Here is a 15,139-nt window from a genome sequence, read left to right on the forward strand (position 1 = left end):
ATTATGAAAATATATTTAATGGTGAAAACTAATGACTTATTTAGTATAATAAGTATTAGTAATTTGGTTAAACAGAAAAAGGATGGTTTTAAGCTAGTCTCAGTGGGTTCCATTCGTGTAAAGCTTATTTTACTCCATCAAACTTTGATAATCTCTCCATTCATCAATATTATATTGTGTCATGGCAGCATATCTTCTAAGTTAGTAACTTATTTAGTGGTCATGAAACTGCTACAATAGTACTTTTTCCTCGAAGTAAGGGGGGTATATATCTTTTCATCTAACTCATGAGTTATGAATCATGATCCTACTAATCGAGCCAACCAGTCCTAGTTCTCATGTGTCATCATGTTCTAGTTCTAAATGGGTTTGTTCTTGCATGTTGACGTGATACAACAATGGTGGGCTTTAATAATCAATGGCGGCACAAAAATATCGTACTGCATCCCATCCCATCATGGCATCACCTCATTCTGCCTTTTTTCTTTCAAGCAGTGAATTGTTTGTAAACTCTTTTTCTCGAGCGCTTCATTTTGTTGAGGAACTATGAGTTACTAGGAGAGAACTAAAAGGACAACTCACTACATAAATTGTCTGTTAAGCTGACTCATGATTATGTGGCACCACACGTTGTTGTTGGACTCCTAGCAAATGGCTCCAAGACATAAAAAGCATTGTGACAAAACAAATGATACTATAGGGAGAAAAAGTAAAACTATAGGTCCATAGTAGAAGATGCAATATCATCTCAGATTTAAATCTACAGCCCACGACCTGGATAAAGGCTTGGAAAATGGTTTTTTTTTGCCAATATAGCTCATCATGATGAGGCCGAATTCTCCATGATTTGGCCTCAACTGAAATTACACAGTCACAAGACAATAATTAATAGGAAGGCATGAAAGATGACAATAGCTCTAAGTCAAAATTAGAGTTCATGATGAAATATAGGGTAAAAGTGCATCATTAGAATAAATAAACAAAAACTATTTGCAAAAATGATATTCATTTTAAAAATCCAAATTCTACAATAATGAAACTAAAAATGTTCTATTTGCACGGGCCAACTTGCTAGTTTGATTAAATTTAAGAAAGCTTGACTCAATCTTAGATTAGATTTGCATTCATTTTAGGACAGATGTATTGCAAGACTTGTTTTGAACCATATAGTTCTCTCTCAGCAGCGAGTGAGGTTGCAACATCACTTCACGGTCTAGCTAGCTATATGTCACTACCTCTTCCCAAACTTCATCATTAGGGAGCCATTATAAAAGTCATAACCTACATTTATTTCCATAGAATGGGATCTCAAGCATCCATGAAATAATAAGCATGCTAATGAGTAACCAACGAGATTATGGATGGATTATCCTCATGGCAATTAATTACTAGTAAAGCCAAATATAGATGCTAATTCTCCAGCGTCTCTATCTCCAACTAGATTTGTGATGTTACGTTAGTAGTATTCTCAAGTTTTGAGGTTAGATTAGTGCAGACATAATTACACACATGTTCCTACTATATTCTTTCCTATTGTATTGTTCCCAGAGTTACACGAGAGGCAATCATTGCATATGAATGATTCTCCATAAATACAAAATATTTAATATTATATAATGGCTCAGACACCTGGGTAACCAACACGTGCGGTCCAATAATAGCCACACAATGAATACACATTTAAACATGGAAGCAAACAATAGTCAAATTAAAAATTTGCCAGCCTATAAAAGCTTGGTAGACACTAGATTACTCCTTCCGTTTCCTCCTTCTATTCCTCCTCGCCATGCAGAGTAGCACCTATAGCTTTTGACCTAAATGTAGAACCGCTAGATCAAGGAGAGACATTAGCAGACTTAAATGATGAGCCACCAGGCAAAGTACCCTTCTAAATCCATGAGGCCTAACCAGACTTGAATGGGGAGCCACCAATTGAGGAAGAACCCTTCCAAATCAATAAGCGCAGCAAGCTCAACTTGTTGGGGATGAGATTTTCTGGAAGGCAACAAGAAGGAATCGGTTCAGATAAGATCTCTCATAACTTCATCTCTAAGTGATATGAGTGCAAGAATCAAATTTGATATATATATATATATATATATATATATATATATATATATATATATATATATATATATATATATATATATATATTATAGTGTAGCTAGCTACAAAATATTATATTATATAGTAGTTGTGCTACTACACCATAGTGCATCTGATGTTAAAAGTGAGCAAGCCGTATGGACCTCATGTGTAGCCTATTGATGATGAATACCAAGCAGATGGAGATGTCACATTTGATGTTCATGATGAACAAGATGATTTTGATACCAATTTACAAGTTTCTACCCAGTATAAAGAAATGCAACAGAATATGATCAGTAACATACACTAATGTTGTTTGTTTTTCATAATTATGCACAATAATTTTGTTTTCATCAGATGACATATAAGTTCACACAAGACTTAAAATGACTTGGTGTACATAAGTGGGTGGTTTTGTGGTGCCAACATATCTTCGTTGTTCCACCATAGAAATAGCTCTTTTGGTCTAGGGACATGGAGCTTGATTCATAGTAAAGAATTACCACACTAGGTTGATTTATACTTGTCATGATAGACATATGTTTAAATTCCTAAAATTATTAAACCAAATGAGCATAATTGTCTCTATGTTCTCAACTATCGATCAAATGAGCATAATTGTCTATGTGTTTTGAGTAGTAAAAAAGTATTATAAAAAACAAATAAAATAATCAAATATATACTAATCAATAGTAGTAGCAATGTCAATTAAACAAATATTGAACCAAATTAAATGCTTGGACAATACAATTCTTTCTTATCATAACACTAAGATCTATCATACACTAAATACTTGGCATTAAGCTCTTTTCATTATGTGAACAAGATATCAAACAACAACACAATTTGATTTGAATTAAATGGATTGCACAAAGAAGGAAAAGATGCATTCCATTGTTGTTATCCTTTTAATGAATGGGATAAAATATTATAATCAAAACTAACTTGCTTTTCTTATGATGCCCACATATATTTTACAAATGCATGCATAATAGAAAATAAAAAAACAAGAATCCACTATCGAATGCACATATTATGTGAATGGCAATATGCACTAAACAACTAACTTGGAGCTTGTTTTGATGCCTACTTTAAGGTCATGGAGTAGGATATGCATGAGTGTGGCGAGGAAGTGGGCATCGTGTTCCACTAAGAGTTGGATGACTCAAGCAATGAAGATGGACATGTAAATGCAAATGTCGAAACTAGGTCAAAGAATGTTTCTCCAACTCAAAGTAGAAAGCCCAAGAAAGGTTGAAAAGCTGATGTATCACACGTTTAAACAATTCCATTCCATAGAAGGTCTATTTTATGGTCTCTAGCTCAAGCTCTAGGTTCAAACAAAAGCATATTACACGGGCTATTCAAAGATGGAATCCTATGACAACACTGGTGGAGCCTCAGAGGTGAAACTAGGTCCTTTCCCCATGTATACCTCATTTGTTCTCTAAACTAGGTTGCACTATATGGAAAAAGTATTAGTATTCTTTGTATAGAGCTTAAAAGTAGATTGTTTTGTAGATATATATTGCATAAATACAAGGCATTTGCATCAACAACCTCTTGCAATAAATTATACATTAATTTTATTGAACAATTTAGCCTCTACCCCCTTAATTAATCCCCACGCTCCACCACTATATGAAGGCATGATAACTCACTGAAGACATATCTAAAGGAAGCAAATAGAAAAGAAAATATTATGGTGGTAGGTTTCAATGGTAGATCCACAACATTGCAAAATTAACCAAAATTTATTTAAATGGATATCATTATCATCCACCTAGATGAGAAGTATTTTGATAGCCTTTTGTTATGCTGCTACATTAGTTTATCATCAAATAAGCATATGTAGTTCAAGTTGTAGAGAATTGTGATTCATGGATTGCACAAGTGGTGCCACGGGATTGCTTAATTCAAAAGATGGGAGTTTGAAGATTGTGGCAGAACCTCCTGAATTAAGTGGCCCACATGCACCCATCATTGTCTCAAAGACTTCTGATCAGCGTGCACGAGTTCCAAATGACTCAAGAAGTCTGTCGGGTGCCCTCGGAGGACCCCGAATCATCCACATTTTAACTCGTACAGGATCAACATGGAGTTACCACAACATTACAACATTTGTTACAAAAATAACTTACATCAGAGTGCGGAAGATTTATAACTTAATTTACAACATATGATGAAGTATAAACTTAACTAAATTTCCAAAAGGTGTATAGAGTAGCGGAAGCATCTTAGGTGAAGCTTCTAAGGTAGAAGAGATGGATAAATCATGTCGCGCCCACCGACATGACCTCCATTAGCAGTCTAAGTCAGCACCTGCAACAGGGGTTATAAAACCCTGAGTACAAAAGTACTCAACAAGACTTAACCGACTATAAAAGAGGTGAAGACTCAGGTATGCAGGCTATAGGGATTCAAGGTAAAGCTTTAGCAAGATCAAAGCATTTCTTTTGCATAAAAGCTTACTAAGAGTAAAACCTACTTTCAAGTTTTAACTCAAGATCATCATTTATGACTAATCAAAACTATTATCAAACTTTCATAAGTAAACCATATCTTTCTTATACCAAGATTCACTTATTACTACGATGATGGTACGAGGATTGAGGCTCCATATCCGAGGAAACACGGCGATTCGAATCGATTAAACCCAGCTGGGGATTCAGTACCACACGACATATGTAGAACTTAATCTTGCATATGTCAACCTTTTCTATAGATCCTCCCATACAAGAACGGGTCCAGCGTCACCCGAGAGTACAGTACACCACCATCCTACAGCCAATCTAGATGTTTCCCGGTCATCTCAGATCCGTAAGGTGGGTACACGCTACTCTCGCCATCTCTCCACTCCCAGTACGCGGTTAGCCGTTCTCAAGTATCGGAATAGCTATAGGTAAGGCTTACCGCCGCATGTGGGCTGTACTCAAAGTTCTCAATCACAACAGGCCAATCAACGGTACGGTCCTTAATCGACACAGTTGGAGACACTACTTTAAGACTCCATTCTTAAAGCAAGTCCACCGACCGGTCTCAAGTTGAAACATTATTGACCATAAAAGTATGCCACAACAACCCTTCAAACTCTTTCATTTGAAAACTTATCTAATAAGCAGGGCTAAGCATACTAAACATTTTCATAAAGCAAGTATCAAGGTAAATATTGAAATCATCAAGGTAGATAATGCAGCAAATAGGATTCACTCAACTCCTATTCACCTAATGCATCATATTAACTCAAGTGATATAAATAACTTTATGAAAATACAAGGATAGGGTTTAATGTCCGGGGCTTGCCTTGACCGGAAGGAAAGTCCGACAACTCAGCAAAACCAGATGGATTCACAAACTCGGAAGCAACCCATTGAGGATCAGATTCCTCCGGAGCGTAGTCTACACGTAGAAGTGCATATGCATGATCAATGAGATGTTCATGACATGATAAAGACAGGTTACATGTTCTTGGATGATAACAACAATCATAACTACCTCGAGTACAACTTACCTTCACGGTATAGAAATAAACTAACTTAGTTATCAAAGCATAGATTACTACTAAGCAAATTTTATCATCTTCATTAAGCAATGTTGTGTAGTTATTAAGCAACAAAGATCATTTACATGAAAGAATCCTTAACCAGGGAGCATATCATGCCAAGTAACCACTGGTTGTCAATCAATCCCAAAGATCAATCAAAACCTAAAATGATTAGGTTTTCTATTTATCTTAATCAATTCTTAATTAAATATTAATGGCAGTAATTAAGTATTAACATCAAACAATAATTAAATGCCAAAGGTCATAAAAGATAATGACCTCAGGTCATCACACAATCCCAAAAGCACTCAAATTATAATTTGGAAATTAAGTTACTCATTATTTAAGTAAAGGCTAGCTAAAAGCAAACAATTCTATTTGCACACAAAACCAGGACAGCAGCATATACACAACTTCATTCAACCATAATTAGAGATCCAAACATCCAATAAAGATGATATTAGACTTTCTGGAAAGCTTAGATAATTTTCTACAACTTTGTTATTATCTTCGAGAACTGATTTAATAGATAACATGGCCAAACAGTATGAATAAACAATTCTGTCCAGACCTTGGACAGAATCAGACATTAAGCTTCATACATCTATAACCAGAGTTCTAGATCACCAAAAGTCATGATCCATAACATTTTGGAAAGCTTATGAAAATTACTACAATTCATCTTTTATCATGAAAGCATGATTCATAAGTTTAGTAGGTTGAAATTGCACAACTACAGAAACTGATCTAGAATTTGACAGAGAGGAACCATTTCCGAAACTTAAATTTAAACAGGCATAACTCAGAAACTATAGGGCCAAATGCCACCAAAATTTAACACCAGCTAGATACATGAATTCTATACAACTTTGTTATAGACAAGTTTCACATCCAACATTATCTTCCTAGAGCAATTCATAAGGTTCCAGAAACTGTCCAGAAATCACTAATAAATTAATTATAGACAAATAACATTTCATTAATGTTTCAAACTTGGACCTGGGCAAAACCCAGCTCACAAATAGTTGAAATACCTCAAAGAGATACTAGAAAACATCATGGTCATCCCTAAATAAATTCCTTTCATGTTTTTATTAATTTATTTAGGTAAATAGACAAAGCAATAACCATATATCAAAAGTACACAGTAAATTCTGAGAAAACTACAGCAGCTCATATATGCTCTCCAAAATCTACTGTATAAGTTTCATGCCATTTGGATAAGTATAGCAATTTCCATGAAAAAGATAAATTTCCATCACAAGGAAGCATGTAACAGCAAGATAAATAAGAAACTCGACATTTTCTACAAACACATAGCTAAATTATGTACCTATATGATATAACAACCTCATATAAAGGTACAGGAACCATATTTTACATTTATTTATTTTTAGTTTAATTTTAAACTATTTAATAAGCACTAAACAAGATAAATTAATAACTTAACCATCTATCATACACTGAACATGAAATCTTTACTGTAACACTCACATAGCATCATAAGAACACCAAAAAAATTTCAGGCCCATAGGAGCTACACAGAATTAGATATGAATTTCTCCTTTTTAAACATAATTAAAAGGCATAAATCATAACTAATTATTTTACTACAAAACATAGTCAGTTCCATATTTTTAATAAAAACTAGACATTTCAAGGAGCACAACAAAATTTGGTTCACCAAAATTGGAGCTACCAAACTCCAGATATGAATTTTCAAAGATTTAACAAAACATCTACAAACAAGTCCTTATAGCACTATTCACCTGAGTCACAGTCTCTGCAATTAGACCCCTGAGAAACATCAAATTGTTGCACGAGGTCCCTAGCGCGAGCTGAAAACAGAGGAAGCTCGTCGGAGCTTGCGGTTTCGACGGTGGGATGCGTATCTGTGGCAACGGAGTGGTGAGGGAGCTTTCTCGGACTCATGCGCATTTTATGGTGTCCTCTACTCGGTCGGAGGTGGTCTGCAGGAGCGTGGCCACGCGGAGGTGGAGCTCGGCGGTGCTCTAGACCGTAGAAAGAAGATGGCGGCTCTAGGCTGACTCCGATGGTGCGAGGCCGCGCAAGAAGACTCAGCAAAAGCGCAAGAGTGATGCGAAGTTGTGTCCATGGATCGTTGGGTTGTGGTATAGCAGTGGCATGGCAGCGGCAGCAGCAACAGCACGGCAACGCGACGAGCTTTGCCTGGCTGCGGAAACAGAGGAAGGGAAATGGAAGAAGGACACGGCGGTCAGCGATTGCCAGCTCCTGCTCGTCTTTGCTACGTCACCCAGCTGCGTGTCGCATGCGTGAAAGGCGGCAAATCAAGCACGGCGACTCGGCAGTGACCGGGAGGTGAAGCAGGCGAGCGGCCATTGGCCGGCTACTGTAGCTGGCCTTATCTCCTCCTTCGCTGTTTTTTTTAAATTACTTCCAAATTTTGAATAGAAGTCAAATTTCTGTCAAAATGAAACTTGTTCAGGATTTTGAATGCTACAAAACATCTTTAAGGGTCCAAGGCTGATTTTAAATGGAAAGGGACAAATTTGAGCCAAACAGTTTGAAATTCAAATCTCAAATTGGAAAAATTCCAATTTTGAATTGGGGCAGATTAGAAATTCCAAAATTACTTTTGATTTTTCAAAACAACTTGAAAAATTCCCAACATGAAAGTTGTTTAACTTTTTGAGATCTACAACTTTTATGTTGGCCACTTTTCAAGATTCCAAATAGGTTTTGAATTAGGGATTCAAATTGGAAAAGGGGACAATTTCTGGAAATCTGTATTTTCAAAATTACTTTGAATTTTGTACTGAAACTTCAAAAACTCAAAACACTAAAGTTGTACATCTTGACAAGATCTACAACTTTGCTTTTTAACTCAACCTCAAATTTTGCTTAGTTTTCAAATTGCACCAAAGGGGGCAAAAACTGGGGTTGAAATTAGGGGTTTTTCTTAGCTATTCCCTTACCACCCTCCTTAGCTAGGGATTAAACAACTATCACAAGCACGATAAACACACTTTAATTCCCTAAGCACAATCAACCAAAATAAACTTATTTTTAAGTTGATGCATAATGATGTGCTCAACAAATATGCTTTGCAATGCTTATGATGACATGATCCAGTTTTAGTGTTCGTAACATCAGGGATGTTACAAAGATGCATTACAAGAGAGGTGAGCAAAAGAGGAGAAGCAATAAAACAGGTAAAACTTAGCAAGAAAAGATACCAAATCAAAGAGGAAAATATGAACTCTTCGGTCTGCAATCTCTATATGAGGCGCACAAGATAAGGATGCATATCCTCAGTCTCAAACTGGGTTTAATTGTTGCTACCGTAAGCACCCTGATCGCTTATTTAGCAAAGCTAAAACACTTGTTTTTGGCGGCAAGTGCCATGAGGCTGCCCAGCAGGGTCCTAACTATGCGAAGCTTGAGTTGGCCCCTCTTGAGCGGTGGCCTCTTCTCCTTGTTGCAGCCACGGACGTTGCAGGGGTACCCACTCTCCATTGCAAAGCTTCTCCACTTCCTTTCTCTCTACTAGCCCGTAAGCGTTGCTGGTGGAGAAAACAAGAGCCGGATGGATGGATGGTTTGTGCAGGGGGTGTATGTTTTTATAGCTGAGGTTCTAGTACTTGTTGCGTCCGATGGGAATTGAGAATGCGCGTTCTTCATTTTATCAGCCGAGATCCCGGAATAAAGTTGTACTAGCTCGATGAAAAAACTCGAAACTCTTAGTTTTTCCGGAGTCAGGCAGTTTTGGTTTGACCAAATTTATATATATAAATATTAGTACTAAATATTATTATTTAATTATCAAATAATATTGTGCTATTTTACACACATAATACTTTGGTAGTCCCTTTCTTCATTAATACCATGTCATTTTAGCATTTTTATTAATCTAGTGCTTATTTAATGCTCATGAAACTCTTATGATGTTATAGCTATAATTGTACTTTTTTTCCTGAAAGTGAGGCAGTACTTATATTTTCACCTAACTTGTGAGTCGTGAATTTTGATCCTACTAAGGCCAATTTTAATGAAGATTCCATATCTCTATTTATAAGACTCATATAATTGAAACAATGTAGTTCTTCCCCATAAAACTCATTCTATTCCATGAAACTTTTGTGACCACTCCTCATTTATATTATGCCACATCAATATTATGCACATCAAACTCTCATGATATCTCACAGAAGCTGTCCTAATCGAGCCAATCGTTACTAGTTTTCTTAGGCCAGTCTCAATGCATGTTTCATGAGAGTGTCATGCACATTAAATAGGGTGCCACATAAGCAAAATTGCTGACTTGGCAGGGTCATTAAATGAAGGAGTTTCATGAGATGAGAGAGGAGTTTCATCCCCATGAAACTCCTATGGCTCGGTTACCTAGTTTATAGTTTTGGTAACTGTGCCATGAAACTATGCATTGAGACTGGCCTTAATATGCCATCGTGTTCTGGTCGTAACCTAGGGGTTGTTCCTGTCTTTCAACATGACACGGAAATGATGGATTTTAATTATTATTAATAGTGCATAAAATTTATCGTATTGCATCCAGTCCCATCACTTCATTCTGGTTTTTCATCCTAGCTATGAATTGTCCATAAACTCTTTTTTCTCGTGCGCAGCATTAGCCTAGTACTATCACTGAATAAATACATTATGCTTTTATTGCAATTATCACTATTGAGATCTCTTATATCCAGCAGTGATACCAAGAGTTTTTGCATCCCAGTGGTAAAATGGTCAGATATGCTTTTATTTATATGTATAACAAATGCGGGCTGATCTATATCATCAGAACTTCAGAAGGGCCACCTAAAGTATTATAGTAGTCTTGTGTTATTACGCACAACATTAGTTTATCAATTCGTCTAAATTAGTTTATCAATGGATACGCAGAGGCAGTCCCGTTGCAGAGCGTCCTGATCCATGGATTGCCTGTGCGGCGTTGTGACTTGTGAGTTTGCATCGGACTCGGATCACCCGGGTATGCTATTCTATTGGACGTGTCAGCGTCGGGCGGCAAGCCCATCTGAAGCCTGGGCGTTTGGTACCCGTTTTTTTCGAATCGGGTAATTTAAGTAATTAAAATTTCAGGTAATAAAAATTGTTATCCAATATTAGTCTCGAAAAACACTACCCGCAATTTTGGGTACTCGACAATTCAGGTTTAGGTTCGGGTATTCCCGATTTACCTGAATTTTCATAAGACAACACACTGCACAAAATTTCAATAGCAATTTATATATAATTTCAGCAGCAATTTGTATAGAATTTCAATAGCATTTTGTAGAGAATAATATATTACGGTCACTTGTTTAAAAAAGAGAATTATATTCTAATAAATTGATAAATTCTAATGTTTAACTAACAACACATGATAAATACAAAGACATAGACAAATATTTGGGTAATTCGGGTACCGGGGGATATTAACCAAATTACTCAAACTAATTTCGGGTAATCAAACTTGTTATCCGAATTTAGGATTGGGTACCTCAAGTTTGGGTCTGGATAATTCGGGTACGGTAACGGGTATCGGATAATTTGTCTAGGTTAAGCCCATGGGAAGGCGGGAGGCCGGACTGCCGGAGGCGTTAGTGGGTGATGCAACCAAATGATTCAACGCTGCAGAAGCTGCACGACGAAACGGACGAGGAGGACGGTTCAATCTTTGGCCGCGACTGCTACTTCGAGTTGTTGCATGGCTATGGCCCCTCCGTGATACTCATCGGCTTCTATTACTCACAGTTCAGTTCAGTAGTTGGACGACAGGCACCACGGAGAAAGAGGAAAGGCACGTTGCCTCATTCTAAAATTGCATGATTTCTCTTATCTTTATACTATACCTGTCCAGAAAAGAATATGATTTTAGATGCATTTTTTTGTATAGGTAAAAGTATTAATGTTAAAAACATTAACGTTATGATATCAAATATATATGTATATGTGTGTTTCATTTTTTAGATAAAGGATAGTTTATATCCTGCTTCTTCTATCAACTGATAGAATCAGACCAATAATTACAAAGAGTTCTTGACAGCCAACAAATCGACCAAGCAAAACGAAATAAATTTTGGAACTAAACATGACCAATATATGTAGCAGCTAACCATCCACGGGCGCTAAAAAAATGCAGAGCTGATGTCTCAAGGTAAGTTCCAACATGGATCAGCTGCTCTCGAAGATCATCATGCCGCTGCAGATTTGCCCACTGACGAAGCCAGTGTGTTCCTCTGAAGAGTACCTGCAAGAAAGATTTTGGTCTACATTTATCAAAAATCACTTCGTTTCTTGTTAGCCAAATTGTCCAGCAAAGCGCTGCAGCTGCTGTTAATAACAAAGAGTTGTAAATTTTATTTCCAATTTTCGACCAGCGCAAAAAGAGGTCAGTCACGCCAGTTGGAGGTGACAACCCAAACAAACAGTGAACAGCGCGCCATAAGAACTTGGCATGAATGCAGTCGAAGAATAGGCGTTGAATGGTCTCCGAAACATGACAAAAACAACAATGTTTGTCGCCATCCCAGTTACGTTTCACTAAGTTATCCTTAGTTAAGACTACACCTTTCTTCAAGTACCAAAGAAATATTTTAATTTTCATCGGTACTTTAATTTGCCAAATATCTTTTGACACCCTAACCCCATTGTTAATTAACGCAGCATACATGGATTTGACCGTAAAAATTCCAGATGCAGATAAGCCCCAGATGAACTCATCCCTATGTTCCGTTAAATTTAAATCATGTATAGAAGCAACGATCCTATTCCACGCACTTAAATTCGCCCCCACTAAATTCCTTCTAAAAGAAATATTCAATGGGATTGAACTAAGCACTTGTGCTACAGAGTCATGTTTCCTTCTAACAATGTTAAATAAGGAAGGGAATTTGTCTTTAAGCGGCTTATTACCCAACCAAGTGTCAACCGAGAACCTGGTTTGACTTCCATCATTGATCTTAAACGAGCCAAATTCCATAAACAAATCTTTAATGTTCATTAAGCTTTTCTAAAAATGTGAATCCATTGATTTTTTAACACAACTCCCTAAAGTCTTATCCTTGATGTATTTATTTCTCAACAGTTCCTGCCACATGCCATCTTCATTCAGCAATTTAAAGAGCCATTTGCTCAGCAAACACTTGTTCTGAATATCCAAATTGTATATGCCTATTCCACCATGGTCTCTAGGTTGGCATAAAACCTCCCATTTAGCCAATCTATATTTCTTTTTATGTTGGTCATTTTGCCAGAAGAAACGGGACCTAAAGCAGTCTATTTTTTCAAGAACACCTCTTGGTAGTTCAAAAAAAGACATCATAAACATCGGTAAACTGGTCAGCACCAAATTTATTAAAACTAAACGTCCCCCTACTGTAAGCATTTTCCCTTTCCAACCACTCAACCTCTTTTCAATTCTATTCTCAATCTCCTTCCGGTCCTTATTATTGAGTTTTCTAGAGTTCATAGGCAGTCCAAGGTAACGAAATGGATACTTTCCAAGCGCACAGCCAAACAATTGCGAATAAAACTCTTCATGTTCTTTTGCTTTGCCAAAGCAGAAAATTTCACTTTTGTGAAAGTTTATCTTTAGGCCAGACAATTGCTCAAAAGTGCACAGCAACAATTTCATGTTTACTGCCTTTTGAAAATCATGACTCATAAAGATAACTGTCATCCGCATACTGAAGGATGGATAACCCTTCCTGTATTAAATTTGGAATGACCCCCTCTACCTGCCCTGCTGCTTTTGCTCTAGCAATGAGTATAGCCAGCATATCCGCTACTATATTAAATAGTATGGGCGACATGGGGTCCCCTTGCCTTAAACCTTTCTTTGTTTGGAAGTAGGAGCCTAGCTGGTCATTAACTTTAATATTAACATTACCTCCTTCTGTAAATGTTTTCACCCATTGACACCATTTTTGTGAAAAACCTTTCATTCTCAATGTCTGTTGTAAAAAACTCCATTTAACCTTGTCATATGCCTTTTCAAAGTCTATTTTAAAAATTACCCCGTCTTTCTTCTTTGTATGAAGTTCATGCAATGTTTCATGTAAAATTACTGCCCTTTCCAGTATATTTCTTCCTGGCAAAAAGGCAGTCTGACTGTCTGAGTGGGTCTTATGATCTTCTTCGCTATGGTAGTTAACCTGTTAGTTGCGACTTTGGTGAAGATTTTGAAGGATACATTCAGTAAACAGATAGGTCTGTATTGCTGAATCACCTTCGCATCCTCCTTCTTGGGTAAAAGGATAATGGTTCCAAAATTAAGGCGACTCAAAGACAGGTTCCCTTGATGGAAATCCAGAAACAAGTCCATCAAGTCATCTTTTAGTACGTTCCAAAAAACTTGATAGAACTCTGGAGGAAAACCATCGGGCCAGGGGGCCTTATTATGTTCCATTTGGAAAATTGCAACTCTAAACTCCTCCTGTGAGAAAGGTTCTACTAAGAACTCTTTTTCCAATTGGAAGACTTGTGGGATATCGTCAATTTAGGTCTCATCTAAGGTGAAATGGGATGATGAATCCAGGCCAGTACCTATTTTGTATTATAAATATAGCGATTTTTACATAAATTTGATCAAACTTCACATACTACTAACACATAGTATTTGTATAGTGACTGAAGAATCCAAAGGCACAAAACAAATCGAGCACCAACAACACATGCAACCAATAGAGGTGTGTTTGTTAGGGTGGATATCCCTGGATGAGAGATAGTGGTCCATGGATGAGCAATGTTTGGTGTCGGTGACTTGGACATGGATATCCATCACGGGAAAATATTCTCTATACATGCTAGCTAACAAGCTTACCCATAAAATCTGTTGACAAGCTTGTCTTGTTCAATGTCTTCTAATCTTTGTCATTAGTAAATACATTAAGGACTATTAGTATGTTTTAATGGTAGGATAAGTTTTGGTAAGTGCTAATTTGTTGATCACTGCAGTTTTGAAATTAAGCACCAAACACCACACAAAGCAATGCTTTAGGCTATAGCAGAACTGTAGACTGTTAGAACTTGGTAGCTGTAGACAAGAAGAGCAAGGAACTGTAGTCCTCTCGCTCTACTTACATTGCTTCATTCAAGAACAGGGCTCTTAAGCTTGGTGCTCTGTTCTAGCAGGAGCCAACCAAGAGGCTGAAGGTGAGCAAGAGCGCAAGGATAACGAACGAACGCGGCAAAACTTGACACCAACACATCCTGTTCTAAAGAGGAAAATTCATCAGATTGCACATTCCCTATTACAAGCACCCCCTCGACGGCATGAGCTACTCTACTCTACTCCTCCTACCACTGATTAACTCCCGAAGCCGCGATCCCGGTTCTTGGCGACCGGCGCCGCGAGGCTGCCGAGCAGGGTCCTGGCGATCTGCAGTTTGAGCTGGCCCCTCTTGAGCGGCGGCCTCTTCTCCTTGCTGCAGCCGCTGCTGCCGTTGCAGGGGTACCAGTACTCCATTGCTCCGCTTGCTTGCTTTCTTGCTTGCTCTGTCGCTGGTC

The 15,139-nt window shown here is 37.4% G+C and overlaps 1 protein-coding gene across 2 annotated transcripts; it reads right to left on the bottom strand.

The window, feature by feature from the left end:
• On the bottom strand, window positions 1,526-8,228 carry LOC110433543. Of its 2 annotated transcripts, XM_021455905.1 has the most exons (4): window positions 7,402-8,210; window positions 5,392-5,487; window positions 1,909-1,995; window positions 1,532-1,829 (listed from the first exon to the last, which is right to left on the bottom strand). In XM_021455905.1, the coding sequence occupies exons 1-4, from the start codon at window positions 7,568-7,570 to the stop codon at window positions 1,801-1,803; spliced, it is 381 nt and encodes a 126-aa protein (XP_021311580.1). In that variant the 5' UTR covers window positions 7,571-8,210; the 3' UTR covers window positions 1,532-1,800. The 2 variants fall into 2 exon arrangements, 1 of the variants encoding a protein (XP_021311580.1); XR_002451011.1 differs by lacking the exon at window positions 5,392-5,487 and having other exon boundaries at window positions 1,526-1,995; window positions 7,402-8,228.

This window comes from Sorghum bicolor, chromosome 3, assembly GCF_000003195.3.
Source record: "Sorghum bicolor cultivar BTx623 chromosome 3, Sorghum_bicolor_NCBIv3, whole genome shotgun sequence".
Classification (NCBI taxonomy): Eukaryota; Viridiplantae; Streptophyta; class Magnoliopsida; order Poales; family Poaceae; genus Sorghum; species Sorghum bicolor.

Bases quoted from the DNA above. Each gene is read 5' to 3' on its own strand.
- LOC110433543 (XM_021455905.1), bottom strand. From the start codon at position 7,570: ATGCGCATGAGTCCGAGAAAGCTCCCTCACCACTCCGTTGCCACAGAT. The intron at 1,996-5,391 runs GCAAGCCCCGGA...GTTGCCTTCCAG, and splicing joins GGACTTTCCTTCCGGTCAAG to AAAATCTCATCCCCAACAAG. The intron at 1,830-1,908 runs GTTAGGCCTCAT...TCCTTGATCTAG, and splicing joins TGGCTCCCCATTCAAGTCTG to CGGTTCTACATTTAGGTCAA.